The following is a 13,748-nucleotide window of genomic DNA, read 5'->3' as shown; positions in this document are numbered from 1 at the left end:
TGGAGGGGGGGAAAAAAAAAAAAAAAAAAAAAAATACAGAGAAAGGAGATGTTAGCGTTGAGGCTGAGGGGGAGAGGAGTGGGAAATACCAGTGCTGGTACTGAGAGTGAGGGACACACCGAGTGATGGACAGATTCTGGCTTTGGTTAAGGCGGGAGGGGGGGGGGGAGCTATTAGCACTCTAAGTGAGAGGATGGTCGGATGACAAAAAAAAAAAGAAAAGTGAAGTGCAAGCAAGAGATCACCAGTTGTGCCGCATGAAAAACAGTTAAAATCTCGTATTGAAATGGTGAAACAGAATTTGGAGGGGCAAAGTGAGAGAAGATTGTAAGACAAATGACGGTGCTCGTGAGGGGAAGAGCAAAGGAGGGAATAAATAAGTGTGCGAGAAGGATGTAAAAAAAAAAAAAAACAAGGAGCGAGGAAGGAAAGAGGGGGAAAACCGTGTTATAGTGTATATTACTCTTGTGCTGCGTGGAGAGAGTGGTGTTGAAGTTTACACTAGAATCCAAGTGTGCAGCCTTTCCAGAGAAGAGTCCTGCAGCTACGCACACCGGACTGTCTCCGTAAGAGAACATTATATACAGACTTAACAGGGCTCCATTTAAATGGTGCACTTTACAATGTGTATATGTGTCCGTGAATATGGGCTGCAATTGTAGCACCAATAACAGAATATGCTGGAATTTGCTTTGACAGAAGCTCGACGCTCACACCCAGACGGTTCTGGAGCCAAAGCGCTCAGTCCGGTTGTTCTCAGATGAACTGAACCTGAACTGTGGTGAAAGCAAAAAAAAAAAAAAAAAAAAAAGTAAACCAGCTCTCTTGTAATACTTTAAGGACTAAGATCGAGTACAGCGGAGAGGGTGTTAAATGTGCCGTGGGGAACTTTTGTCTCCCTCTTCTGCCGGTGAGACTAATTACAAAAACACTGTAAACACGTGCTCATTTGGAGAATCGAGAAAATAATTTTTTATCCCCGTTCGAAGTTGGCATTGGGCTAAACGTGAACTTAGCCGGCTCGACTGGCAAAAAGTCTCCGACGCGCGTGCGCCGCCCAATAGAGCGCGCCCGGCGCGCATTCATTTGGCCGGTGTGGGAAAGTCTCACCAGACACCAGATTTAAAAAATGTAAAAACTCAACATGCTCTGAAATACAGAGATTTATCTGGCAGTAATAGGCTAAATCAATATCGAGAGAATTCGTCTGTATATGCACGCATACAATTTACATACGGATGTGTAAAAGTTCCCAATACAGGCAGAAAGGTCTCGATGCTAGCGAGGTAAATTAAGGTTTCAGTATAATCGAAAATAAGTCATTGCTATTGGCGTCGTCTATGCAAATCTGAAGGTAAAAGTGTTTGTGGACGTAACCGACGGCGACACTCGTAGAAAAGTCTGATAAGTTTCTCCCCACAATGCACCTGGTATTTCGTGACATGAAGTGAAAGTCGGATCGTTAGTTCTAGGAAGTTACGGAAACCCAATTCAAAGCGTAGCGACACCCTAACGACCGTAGTGTATCGTGGGATCAGGTATATTGGCAGTAAAGCGGTTATTTTTTTCTTTCTCATTAATGGAAGGGCCACCGCTGAGCACGCTTATGTGAAAAGTTCCGTTTTCTTCGCTTCATCAAAACATGTGAAACAGTTTCATGTGCTGTAGACACAGTTTTCAAGACGTTTTGAGTGTGAACCTGCTGGCTCAGTGTGGACAGACGTGCAGAACACAAAGACGAAAATAAATACAACAACTGCAAACCGGAAGGACAATGCTGCGCGTGTGTGTGTGTGTGTGTGTGTGTGTGTGTGTATGCTTTGGATGCCAACCTGAGGTGGTTGGTTGTTATGGATCCTTCTTCTGCTGAACCACTGCACGACGGTTCCAGGCTCGGAGGCATCGTCTTGTCATTACGGAAACCTTCAAACCTCTTTAAACAAAATAGGTGGCCAAAAAAAAAAAAAAAAGACACCCACACAAACAGCGATGGAAATGTAGATGAACAGACAGATGGAGAGAGACAAATAAAAGGAGTAAAAAAAAACAGGTACAGCAAGAAACGACAGAGACACATGAATGATCACAAAATAAGCAGAGAGTCAGTGGGATAAACTAATGGTAGAATCCAGATGTAATTCTGGCTGCGATACAGATTATAGCTCACATCTGGCAGAAAATTAAAACTCAAATGTTCTAGTAACTAACAGAGACAGAAATGTGCATTCCTGATTACAAATGAAAGTGCAATGCCAACTGTATTCCTGCACCTGAGACACATTTTTAGGGCTAAGTTTAAACAGGAACACAGAACAGGCAGAAAAAGAGAAGCCGACAATAAGAATAAGAAGAAACCATGTCAGCCAGACATTTAGAGACCATCAGAACTCCTTATAAATACTGACATCAGTTCTCTGCATTCCAAAACTATGAACATTAATGAACTGATCTTGTTTGGGACTGCGTGTTCAGCTCACAAACGCACTCTAAGGGACGAGGGGAAGATAAAAAGTGGGACCGGCTGACGAGCAACAATCAACGTCTGCACTCATTCCTCTCAAAAACCACCTTCCAAACATCTCCACCAGCCAACACAGAATTCGTCAAACCTGTGGAGAAAAAAAAACAAGGAAAAAAAAAAACAGAGCATGAAGGGTACGGTAATCCCCAGCGTTTGGATGCATCAGCTTCCATTTACAGGAATGAAAAACTTAAATTATCTGACAAAGGTGTAGTAGGCTGAACAGGAACAGAATCAAATGAAGTTACACGGCGTTACATAAATGTACAAAAACACACGCGCATTCTGACATACTGTCCCGTGAAATAAATAACATATCTTGTATAGCCAAGAATAAGTGTAAAACAATGACCATTGCACCGCCCAAGGCCCTTCCCTTCCACCTATTCCTAAAGGCATGTGGCTGGAATGCATAGACATCTACATAGAGCCATTCAGGCCATACAGTATCTGTAAACAACCCAAAGCCCACGTAATGGGAAAGTTTGTTCGGTTAAATCTGAAAGTGTTATAATAATGTTTCAATTCTAATTAAAAAGGAGAATTATCTATATGTCCTAGTTGATGCTCTGACAGGTACACTTAGGCATTAAGAACTTCGTTAAGGATTAAAATAGATGTGTAACATGAGGATCACGTTAGATCGGTTCGTAAAGATGAGATTCAAATTTGTAGCAAGTTTAATTTACAAATACTGTAATACGGCTGCAACTAATGGTTATTTCATTGTGATTATTTATTCAATTAATCGTTTGGTTTGCGTGAACAACAGTCTTCAGATATTCAAATTTAAGAAGACAGAAGTGGTGAATTCTTTGCTATTTTTCCTTTAAAAAAGGAATATCAATCGATGAAAATCATTTTCCAAATATTGGTTTAACTGTATAACGACGAATACAGAATAATACGGTCACGAATTAGCTCATAACCTTTTAACAGTTCAATTAGTAGATTTGGAAATGTGCGGATTTGAAAAATAACTTTGGGGAAATGCTTGAATAAACGCTCATCAGAGTGAATTCCTCTCTTTCAAAGCTGTGTAATAAAGTCAAAATGCAAGCCTGGGTATCTCACAACAAGTTTGACACAGCCTGTCTCTGACTCACTAATCCCAGCACGTCACTGTTTTGTTGGAGTCGGTGAAGACAGACAGGCTTAACAAACGTCCCTTTCAGTTGGACCTGAGCTGGTTTCATTGGTCGATAGCTCACAGATTCACTGGAAAAATTGGTGACAGTAGCCGATTTACAGGCCGATCCATGTGACTTCTCTCCAGCACCAGGAGTATCAGTACAGCACTTCAACCTTGTGCAGCTTTGTCCATGACCAAACACTGGATCACAATACACTGAGCCCACAAATCTCAAAACACAAATCTCTGGCTGAAAGGAAATATGACCAATGAAATACATCAAGGATCAAAAATCTTTTGGAAAATGCCAAAGTTTGCCAGCACGCCCACAACACATGCCTCAGCAGCTCGTCTAATGATGTGACAGCTTTTGGAAAAAAATCTTTAGAGGTGATGGGTGGTCCTGATATTTGTAAAGGGGCCCCATCTTCTACTTTCAGGCTTTTGGAACACATGACTGCTTGGTAGATATGTTTGGTGACATTCAGCCATAACCCTTCCAGCTTTTCTTCCCCTGAACCTCAGAAAACATGATAATGTGAACATATTGTGTACTCATGTTTGTCAACAAAGATGCAGACCAATGAGAAGTTTGGCAGCAAGTTGGGTGGAAATACTGCCCCACGGAGAGGAGAAAGAATCTCAATGGTGCGGCTTCAATTTAAATCGGGCAGGATGGTGTAGGATTGAGGGACCTCAAATTGAATAAAACTCGCTCATGTAATGCTGTGAAAACTGTCACTCTTTCTCTTCTGTAGCAAGACGCACAAATATAAAAAAAATATATATACCTGGCGAAACATTTATCTAGACTGTTCTTCAAGATTATTTTCTTGACTATTTGAGTTTAAGTTGATGGACAGAAAACACTTATTGCTGAGCTGAGCTGGTATTTATTCCCACAAAGACATAATATTTGCGGAAACAGGCAGAGACAGAGGAACACCTTACATCACAAAACCTGAACACAGAGATAAAAACATTAAATATAAAAACCTCCAATTAGCCATGTTTTTTTTTATCAGGAAAAGAATTTTCTGATGATTTTCCAACAAAAGTGTATCAAATCCAAATGATGGTGAATATCACAGACAGCATTGTTTGTATCATTGGCAGTACATTTGAGCTGAGACCACTGGTAAGTGTGAGGGAGCAGCATATTAAAGGTGTTGATAGTCACTGTAAGTTCAGTAGTTAAAATTCTTTTTTTTTTTGCATCCGAGTCACCCCATGACGCAGGCAGATTCATATTAACGGAGCATTTAGAAATCTAAAATTGTATGTTTGTGACAGCATCAATAAAGATAGCTACTATTTATGGTTGGAATGGTGGATTCAGCCCATTTACAACGAGCCTATGGGCAGATTTATCTCACGGTGTTGTCTTAGAGGCAGCAGCGCTGACCTTGACCTCCCTCTGCCATGTGTTTGTGTGTGTGTGTGTGTGTGTGTGTGTGTGTGTGTGTGTGTGTGTGTGTGTGTGTGTGTGTGTGTGTGTGTGTGTGCGTGAAGGGCGTGATTCGTCTCTATACAGGATATCCCTTCACCCTTCGCCAGTAGGCTGCCTATTGTTAAGAGACAGGCATAGGTTGTGCTGGGATCCCTGCGCTCTCTGCAAACTGGAGTAGTAATATCAGAATAAAAACTCACGAAAAGACGGTTATTATCTTTTACTACACCCCAGACTGCTGGGCTGTACTCTTACAAATGTTCTTCATCTCAAGATTAATTGGCTGTTTCTTTAAAGCCTCAAGTCTTGCGTACGGTAACACCGGGCCTGTTTCCTTTAACTTTTATTTGTTAAAGTCAATAGTTTTCTAATGCACAGATATGTTTTGTCAGTAAACCTGCAGACAAGACGACAGACTGCATCCACAATCTCAGTGTTATCAATAAATGTGATGCGTCAAAGTGGAAACCAACAGCGATGTCACCCATTAGTTTGTGAACTGCTGTTATGATGACCGAGTTTGACTTTTGCCAGTTTGGAACCAGAAGTGACCATATTTGGGCGAGCCGGGGTGGAGCCTATTGACTTTGTAATTAATGAGAGAAGCCGCTCTTTTTGGATACAACCCCTGACAGCACTCATTGGTATTTCAGTTTATGGCACTTCAGCGTTGGCCTCATTTTTCAGACCCGGAAGCTACGTCCACTTTTTAGAAACACCAAGCAATCACCCATTTATAACATTTCAAGGTTTTGAACTGTATCTGGGAAGTGAGCTTGACACTTACCCTCACCTGTGCATGCGCCCAGCGCACGACCAGCTTCTTGGACAAAGCCAGCTTCCCATTTAAACACTGAATCGCCCTTTCTGCCTCCTGCAGACACACACGGCACGGAGAGAAAGCAAAGACGAGGAACAGAGAGGAAGACAAAGGAACAAGTTATTTACAATTATAATTAAAAATCAGCCTCCATGATTGCATCCAAGTCATTAAATCATTACTCCTCACAATAGAGAGATGGCAGCAACAATAACAGATGATGATGTGCCACTCTGCTTGCAGAAGGCCGTAACGGATGTGTTTGAGTACGTGTGTGTCTCTGCTGCGTGTTTGAGAGGCAGTATGAGAAAATGGAGTTTTGTCTAATCAAACGTCTGAGTGGCTTTGATGCCAAATGATATTAATGAAGTTCTTTATCTCAGTGTGTCTACATGTAAGTGTGTGCGAGTGTGCCAGATAAACCCGCACTTCCTCTGTATAATACTTTTGGGAGGGCCTCATGTCCCACTGACAGACACTAGCTGTGAAACTAGATGCTTATCATGATCCCCCGGCACACTCCAAAACAAATACTGCCCGCTCAACCCGTGAGGCCGAGCGCACCGCTTTTAAGTCCTTTTTTTTTTTTTTGAAATACGGTCCACTTTATTAAGACACACAATGAGGTCCTGACTGCTCGAGGATGTCTCGTGAAGTTTGTTGAACGATTTCGACCTGGGGAACATTACTGCACACAATAAAGGGATTTCCTTTGATAAAATATACCGTATCTGACTGTAATAAAGGATGCGAAATGTTTAATCAAGCAACCATTTTCTTTTTAGCCTCATGTACACAAACCTTTGAAGTTAAAATGCAATTCTTGTACTGATCCAATTAAAAATGTGCTGCCACTGATTGTGGATTTGGAGTTTTGTTCATTACAAAATCAAAGCTTGATATTTTATGCGTCCGAGTTTGGACAAAACTACATGTCGTGGCAAAATAAAATGATGTAAAATAATTGAATAATCACAGAAGAATAATGTAATGTAAACACATTTTCCATGTACCTCTCTGGTGCTGAAGTTGACAAAGCAGTAGCCTCGTGGTTGTCCCTCCAAAGGCCCAGATTTGTGAAACAGGAAGTCAAACTGTTTCACTTTGCCAAATTTCTCCAACAACTTCACTAGGTGATACCTGGAGAGAAATGAATCATGTGACATAAAGCACAAAAAAAATTAAAGTTGGTCAAGATTTTTTCAAGAATTTACTCTGTAAATATTTAATAAAATAGAGACAGAAGGAGAGTAGACAAACTTACTTAAATATTTTGTAAAGGTCCCATATAAGACATGATTTTATCATACTTTTCATTACATTACATTTAGCTGACGCTTTTATCCAAAGCGACATACAATAACACGTTACATTTTCCATGATGATCTGTGCTCTGTTGCAAGTTAACCCTGTGAAACAGTGACATGGATCCCCCCACAGTGTATTTGCCACCAAACAGTCTGTGAATCTGTCAAGTGAGGCTAATGAGAATGACAGCTTTCTCTCCCCGACACCTTTTTAGCAGCAGGCCAGCTGGTGTGGCCCGCCAGTGATAGTAAATCTCTTATTGAGACAATGCCGAGGATACAGTAGCAGGACAATGAGGGAATAAAACAGAGGAAGCCCCAAATCCCCCCTGAGCATCGACCTCTGCACAAACAACCTGCACCGACGGTGTGAAGCTGCCGGGGACTGCTGGGCTACAACCGAACATAGATATGTGCTCATTGAAGAGTTATGCAGTGTGTGTGTGTGTGTGTGTGTGTGTGTGTGCACGCGTGTGTGTGCGCGTGTGTGTAACTGACCGCTAGCAGCCATGGGAAAAAAATATTTTTTCAGAAAAGAGCAATGAGTTCAGGGTCACTTTGAGACTATATTCACTGCAGTATCACAATAAATACACGGGAACAGACTGAATATTTGCGACACGTGCTGAGCAGCAAGCGTTTTTCAATTTCATTAACAAGAAATGACTGCCAAATGCACATTAGAATTTTCCAAGACACAAGCAGACACATTCAAGTTGCTTGTTTCGTCTGATAATCGAATATCAAGAGAAGAAATTGAATTTCCTCTTACAGAATAAGAAACCCAGCAAATATTTACATTTCAGAGGCTGAAAACAAGTTTTTGTTCAATAAAAAAAAAAAAATACTGCAACAAGGAAATCAATTATCAAAATATTATGTCAACTAAATAATTGATGAATGAGTAAATTTAGTACTTGTTACAGGTCTTGGATCATTCAAGTCTGGTGTCCCTCTGCTGCCCAAACTGCTCTACCCGACACAGTCCCATTAACACTACTCAGCCTCTTCCTGGTTGATTAGTCATTGAAACCACCTGTGAAGTAGCTCCTTATGTTCCCAAATGAAAGGTAATGAGAGCAGCCAAGTGCCGTCTCCATCACCTGCAGCTGTTTGCAAACCAATTAAATCGCGAGTTTACACAAGACATCTCAGTGCAAACCACAGAATCACAGTTGGATGCAGCGTGCAGTCAAAATAACTCCATTCACAAGTAAAAAAACAACAACTGACGGCTGCAGAAATAAATGACAAATTTCATATTTTTTTTTGCTATTACTTAAAATAAATGCAGATATGGTACATTACATAATGGTAGGGTAATTATCTGAATTATACAATCGGACTATTTCTACTTTTTCAATACCACTGATGGAGTCAACCTCTACGACATCACGAATCAATGATGTTGAGCGATACGGTCCAAAAAATAATATCACAAAATTTCAGGGTATTTCTGCAATAATGACAAAGTCACAAATAATAGTTATTATAACAATAATTACAGTTACAATATAATTACAATAATAGTTTGCCTGCATGCATGATACCAGGACTCGGCAACTGAAGCAGCGAAATGTAAATCAGCCTAACCGGATTTTATTATTTACACCTGTGCTTTTCCAACCGCGGTATGTGAAATTTACTTGCATGAAAAAGGCCCATCAAAGCACAATAACGACAACAAAAGCAAAACCGAAAATGTCTAAACAAAAAGCATCAACAAACACCAGCCTGTGTTTTTGTTTCGTTACCTTATGTGACTGTCCAGGCCTCAGAGTGACCTCAAGTGTTTTGTGTAACTGTTCGGGAGGACTTAATGCTTCTGCCTTTTTATTGTTTAGACACGTGCTATTTTTAATCCTGAAGTGTTTTCTGTGTGTGTGTGTGTGTGTGTGTGTGTGTGTGTGTGTGTGTGTGTGTGTGTGTGTGTGTGTGTGTGTGTGTGTGTGCGCGCGCGTCAACAAAAAAATGATTGTGTGACGTGAATGGGACTGAATGTGGGATGCTGTGGGTGAAGTGTGAGTTTAAGCTACAGGTTGTACTAATGTCTTCCACCCTTCTACGACTCCCTGGAGGGCTTTTCGGCCAACGAGAATTTCTGCTTTTCCCAGACAACACCCTGCAAGCTTCTCATGTGAAGGTGCCTCATCCTGCACTGGGCTCACTTACACAGAAAAGCCCCTAATGAAATTAAGTCTATTACACTATTTAAAACACTTATTTCGTGCACATATAGACGGTCTTGCTTTTGTGCAACTCTACAATTTGTAATGCATTAAATACTATTTTGATACTACAATATAGTCACATACATGTACTTTATGTTTGAACATGCATGTGTTTTCATAATACTACATATTGTTTATACACCATCTTTCATACATAAGATGCAGCTCAGGGTGCTTTACAGGAGAAAGTAAAAACAAAGATATATTCAACATTTAGAGAGCGAATCAATGGCAGACACTCGAAGAACATTTTTGAAAGTTAGCGAGCTGAACCACAATGGGCCGCTCCTCATGGGGACTGTAAAACCCACCGGAGGAAGAGGGAGGTGGTGGGGCAAACGGAGAGTAAAGTTCAGAGAGGGGATGTTGACAGCAAGGTGAATAGTGTAGGAAGAGGAGGATAAGCCACAAGAAGACAGGAGGCGAGGAAGCCAGGTAAGAAAGACACAAGAGCTAAAAAGCAGAGAAGTGGAAGGGAGGGAAAGAAAACGGGGGATGTGAGTCCAGTCCAGAGAAAGATAAGACAAGAGGTTCGGTCCAGAAAAGTGCAGCTCAGAAGGGAAAACCTGTAGAGAGGTGGAGGGGCTAGTTCCTGCAGCTTCTTCATATTTTCATCTGGGACTGCAGTATGAGTAAGACAATGTTTGGTTACCATTTAAGTTAAGTTCTTGAATAAAAGTCATGACAACTTCCAGGTACACAACTCTGTATATAAGACGAGGGCCGGAGAGGGAACAAAGAGGAAGAAGGTGATGGATTACTACCAAGCATGCAAAAGTACAAACATGAATATGTGGTGAAAGCTCCAGTTCCACCTGCTCTGGCTCTGCTGTGTGAGCCGGGCAACGAGAGAGGAAGAAAATCTGACAGGATACTAATGTGGGATGTTCATGTCGGCTCGGAGGAGATTTCAATGGTGTAGAGTGACAGATTACTGGTCCTTTGACAGCAATAATAAGCTCTTTACTGAGTTTTTCAAAGGGCAGTAGCAGGAACATTTTCCGAGAATGAGGAGAAAATCAGAGGACTTCATTTAAAAAAAAATTTAAAAAAAATCTTATGCTTGAAATATGTTTTTCCTGGTCTAAACTAATCATTTTAAGATAAGAGCCCTACAGGAAGCTTTTATCCTTCTTCCAGTGTGAAAGCATAATAAATCAGTAGAACACACAGGCCAAAATTCGTTTCACATTACACAAAGTGACCGTGTTGCTTTCTTACATCATCATGGCTTAATAAGTCTAATATTTCATCCTGACCAACCACAGCAGAACTGGATGTCTGATCAGTAAATGAGAAGAACAGCCGGCCTGGCCAAATACAACAATAGTATTACTCTACAAGATTGCTATTATATAAAACGTTATCATTTAACACTGTGATACATTTAAAGGGACAAACTGTGCTTCCAAAGAACTGAAAATACAGATCAAAGAAATAAAATGTCCCTTAATTACACCTAAAAACCTTTCAGTGAAATTTTAGACCAGATTTATGGCTCACAAACATTTTATAGAGTAAAGTTTGACTCACTGGATAAGTGAAAATAAACCTCCTGCATAATAAACAAAGTTTTATTCACTGTTCAATTTAAATTCTGATATCAATGTGTGCTGTTCCTTAGTTTGGCTTCTCCTTGAATCTCAGGTCTACATCCCTCCTCTGTCCTGAATTCTGCTTACCAGGACAAACAGAGGGAGTTACTGCTCACACTGTCCTGGAGTTAATTAATCTTCCCAATCAGCAACAGGGGCCACGGGCATGTCTCTTGTTTTCCCTTCACACTGCAGAGTAGTGGGCTATTTAAGGAGAAGTAGAGCAGAGCAGGGAAAAGGGGAAGGAAACTCCTGTCTAGACGCCCACCAGAGCTGTGGCCCGAACATTCTCCAGCAGCCCCCACAAGCACACAAACGCACCCCTCACCCGAGTCACTACCTTCTCTCCATCACAACATACTGTAGGGACATTCAACCACACACACACACACACACACACACACACACACACACACACACACACACACACACACTCAAACATAGCAACAGAAAGATCTTTGCATGTATCTCTGATGTTGTGTCAAGTGAGACAGACTGATAATGTACACAGACTCCACCGTGTGTTAAAGCCTGCACCCCACCAGCTGCCACCCAAACATATTTAAACACGCTTACACACACACACACAAACACAATCACAATCACACACACACACAATCAGCTCCAGGTTGACACAGAGAGAGTAAACAGGGCAGGTGAGTGAGGAATGATGGCTGCTCCTTAGCGGAGCAGGTCTCCGCGCCTCACTGCCTCTCTTTCACACACCAGCCCAGTCTGCTCTGTCTCAGTCGACAACACACACACACACACACACACACACACACCACACACACACACACACACACACACACACACACACACACACACTAGGCACACAGTTAATCAATCAAATACGCTCACACGATATGTTGCCTCTCCGAGAGGTAGAACCAGGCAGGTTACAAACCAATGACTGAGGTTCATAACAAAGACTAAATTACAGCAACCAAACTCTAGTTTCTGTTCAAATCAACAAGTGTTGTTATTCAATCGTCCGGCTGCTTCACACACTCGAGTCTAAACATTTGTACTTTTGTAGTGAAATAGAAATTTGTTTTTTTAATTTCGACAGTTTTTAAAGCCCTGAATGTGTTGAACAGTTTGTCATCCGAGATGTATTTCTGTAGAAATGTGAAAAGCTGATCAGGATCTCTTTAAAACCAAAAGCCCGACAGTAAAGTTCATGAAATGAGACACACAATCAAGAGTAATAAGGTAGTAAAGACTAGTTTATGGATACATGAAGGGAAGGCTTAACAAAGCGATTTGAACCCCTTCCTGTAATGCGTGGTGGATTTACTCACTCTGTGATTTTGGGATCGATGTTACCTATCCACAAGCGGTTTCCATCGTGGGCCATGCTCTCTGAAATGATGGAGGCATTTTCCACCGTCTCTGCTGCAGACGACATGTGTTCTGTTTGGGGAGCGGGAATGAAGGACAGGGGTGAAGTTCACATTTTACGTTTGCGTCAGCGTGGATGTGGTGTTGTGTTACAGAGCAACTTAAACAATATTGATCCGAGCACTGCGGCTTTCGTGATCGACCAGAAAGCAACTAGAAAATGAGCAGTACGGACCACGTAGAGACATTAAGAGACCAGGTGAGGCCTTTTTTATTATTATTATTATTGGTACCCTGGATAGATCGGACAGTTAATCCTTCATACGCAAGCATCAGTTCAAACACCAGTCGTGACCCAAGTTCAGACTAGTGACACAAAGAAAATGTAGTTTCTAGTCTGAAGGTCATTTCAGTAAAATCAGAAAAACAAAAACACATACAATCGTTTCTCAGATCATTTAAGTTGGACTGATTCCTTACTCTTTTTCAGGATTTACAATGAGCCCACTTTTGAAGTTTAACCGTGTTGATAACTTATAGCTCAAATGTGATCAATATGTGTTAAAGATGTCGGTGAAGCAGTTTGCTGTCAACATATCTTTTGTTCAGTTTTCTTCAACAGTTCAGAGTTATAACTTCTTCAGTCGCGATGCGGACAGAATCAGGGAATGATCCGAGGTGAGTATCATGTAAACATGTAAACATTTGGCTCCTTTAAAACCTCAAAACAAACAAAAAAAAACAAAACAAGAAGTCTGGTTGACAACTAGGAAACGCTGCTGGCTAACGTTAGCTTAGCTATCTGCAGGCTGGTGGACCGACCGACCGTCACTCCGGCCTTGTTCGGGTTATCTAGTTGAACCAGAGCAGACAGCGTGAACTCAAACAAGACTCGGTCCAGATTGGAAGATTTTCCTTTAAATTACGATTAGAAAAGTCGAAACGAGCCGATTCAGGACGAGCAGGTGACTGAAGCTAAAGTTAGCTTCCAGTTTACCTTCGTTGTTCTGTCAAACCTCTTCAGCGGCGACGTCTTCGACTAAATTTGCCACTAATCCCACTTTCGGGACGATTCAGTTGCGTCAATTCGTAACACTAACCATTTCATTAAAAACGATTCCCCTCTCGTAAGGACCGACTCGGCTGGCTAGCTCGGATAAACAGTCGCTTTGCTACCGTCTGACAACAAAGGCGCAGGATGATGACGTCGGTCGCTCGACCGCGCGCAGATTCCAGAGGAAGCACTCGGTTCGACGTTCAGCTCCTCCCGCAGTTAACCTCGCGCTGTCTCGGTCGGTAACTCCGCTCATCTGGGATGACCCGTCTCACAGTTTCAAGCGCTCCATCG

General features: G+C 41.6%; 2 protein-coding genes across 2 annotated transcripts in view; both read right to left on the bottom strand.

Moving 5' to 3' along the window:
• lhx6a (LIM homeobox 6a) overlaps window positions 1-1,903 on the bottom strand; it is a 23,964-nt gene extending 22,061 nt beyond the window's left edge. Inside the window, exon 1 of the mRNA XM_069163841.1 lies at window positions 1,833-1,903. The gene's annotated coding sequence lies outside the window, so the exon portion shown is untranslated. The remainder of the gene's footprint in view (window positions 1-1,832) is intronic.
• Window positions 1-13,578, bottom strand: part of rbm18 (RNA binding motif protein 18) — a 15,205-nt gene extending 1,627 nt beyond the window's left edge. The window contains exons 1-5 of the mRNA XM_069163864.1: window positions 13,398-13,578; window positions 12,361-12,472; window positions 6,937-7,063; window positions 5,891-5,977; window positions 1,833-1,933 (exon numbers count right to left, since the gene is read on the bottom strand). Of these exons, the coding sequence (XP_069019965.1) occupies window positions 1,833-1,933; window positions 5,891-5,977; window positions 6,937-7,063; window positions 12,361-12,467 (422 nt within the window). The 5' untranslated portion in view covers window positions 12,468-12,472; window positions 13,398-13,578. The remainder of the gene's footprint in view (window positions 1-1,832; window positions 1,934-5,890; window positions 5,978-6,936; window positions 7,064-12,360; window positions 12,473-13,397) is intronic.
• Window positions 13,579-13,748: the final 170 nt, after the last annotated feature.

Source organism: Embiotoca jacksoni, unplaced genomic scaffold (genome assembly GCF_022577435.1).
Source record: "Embiotoca jacksoni isolate LCO1_2020_lvr unplaced genomic scaffold, fEmbJac1.0.p SCAF_10, whole genome shotgun sequence".
NCBI lineage: Eukaryota > Metazoa > Chordata > Actinopteri > Embiotocidae > Embiotoca > Embiotoca jacksoni.
The sequence above is the reverse complement of the archived record's forward strand: the minus strand, read 5'-3'. Positions and strand labels throughout refer to the sequence as shown.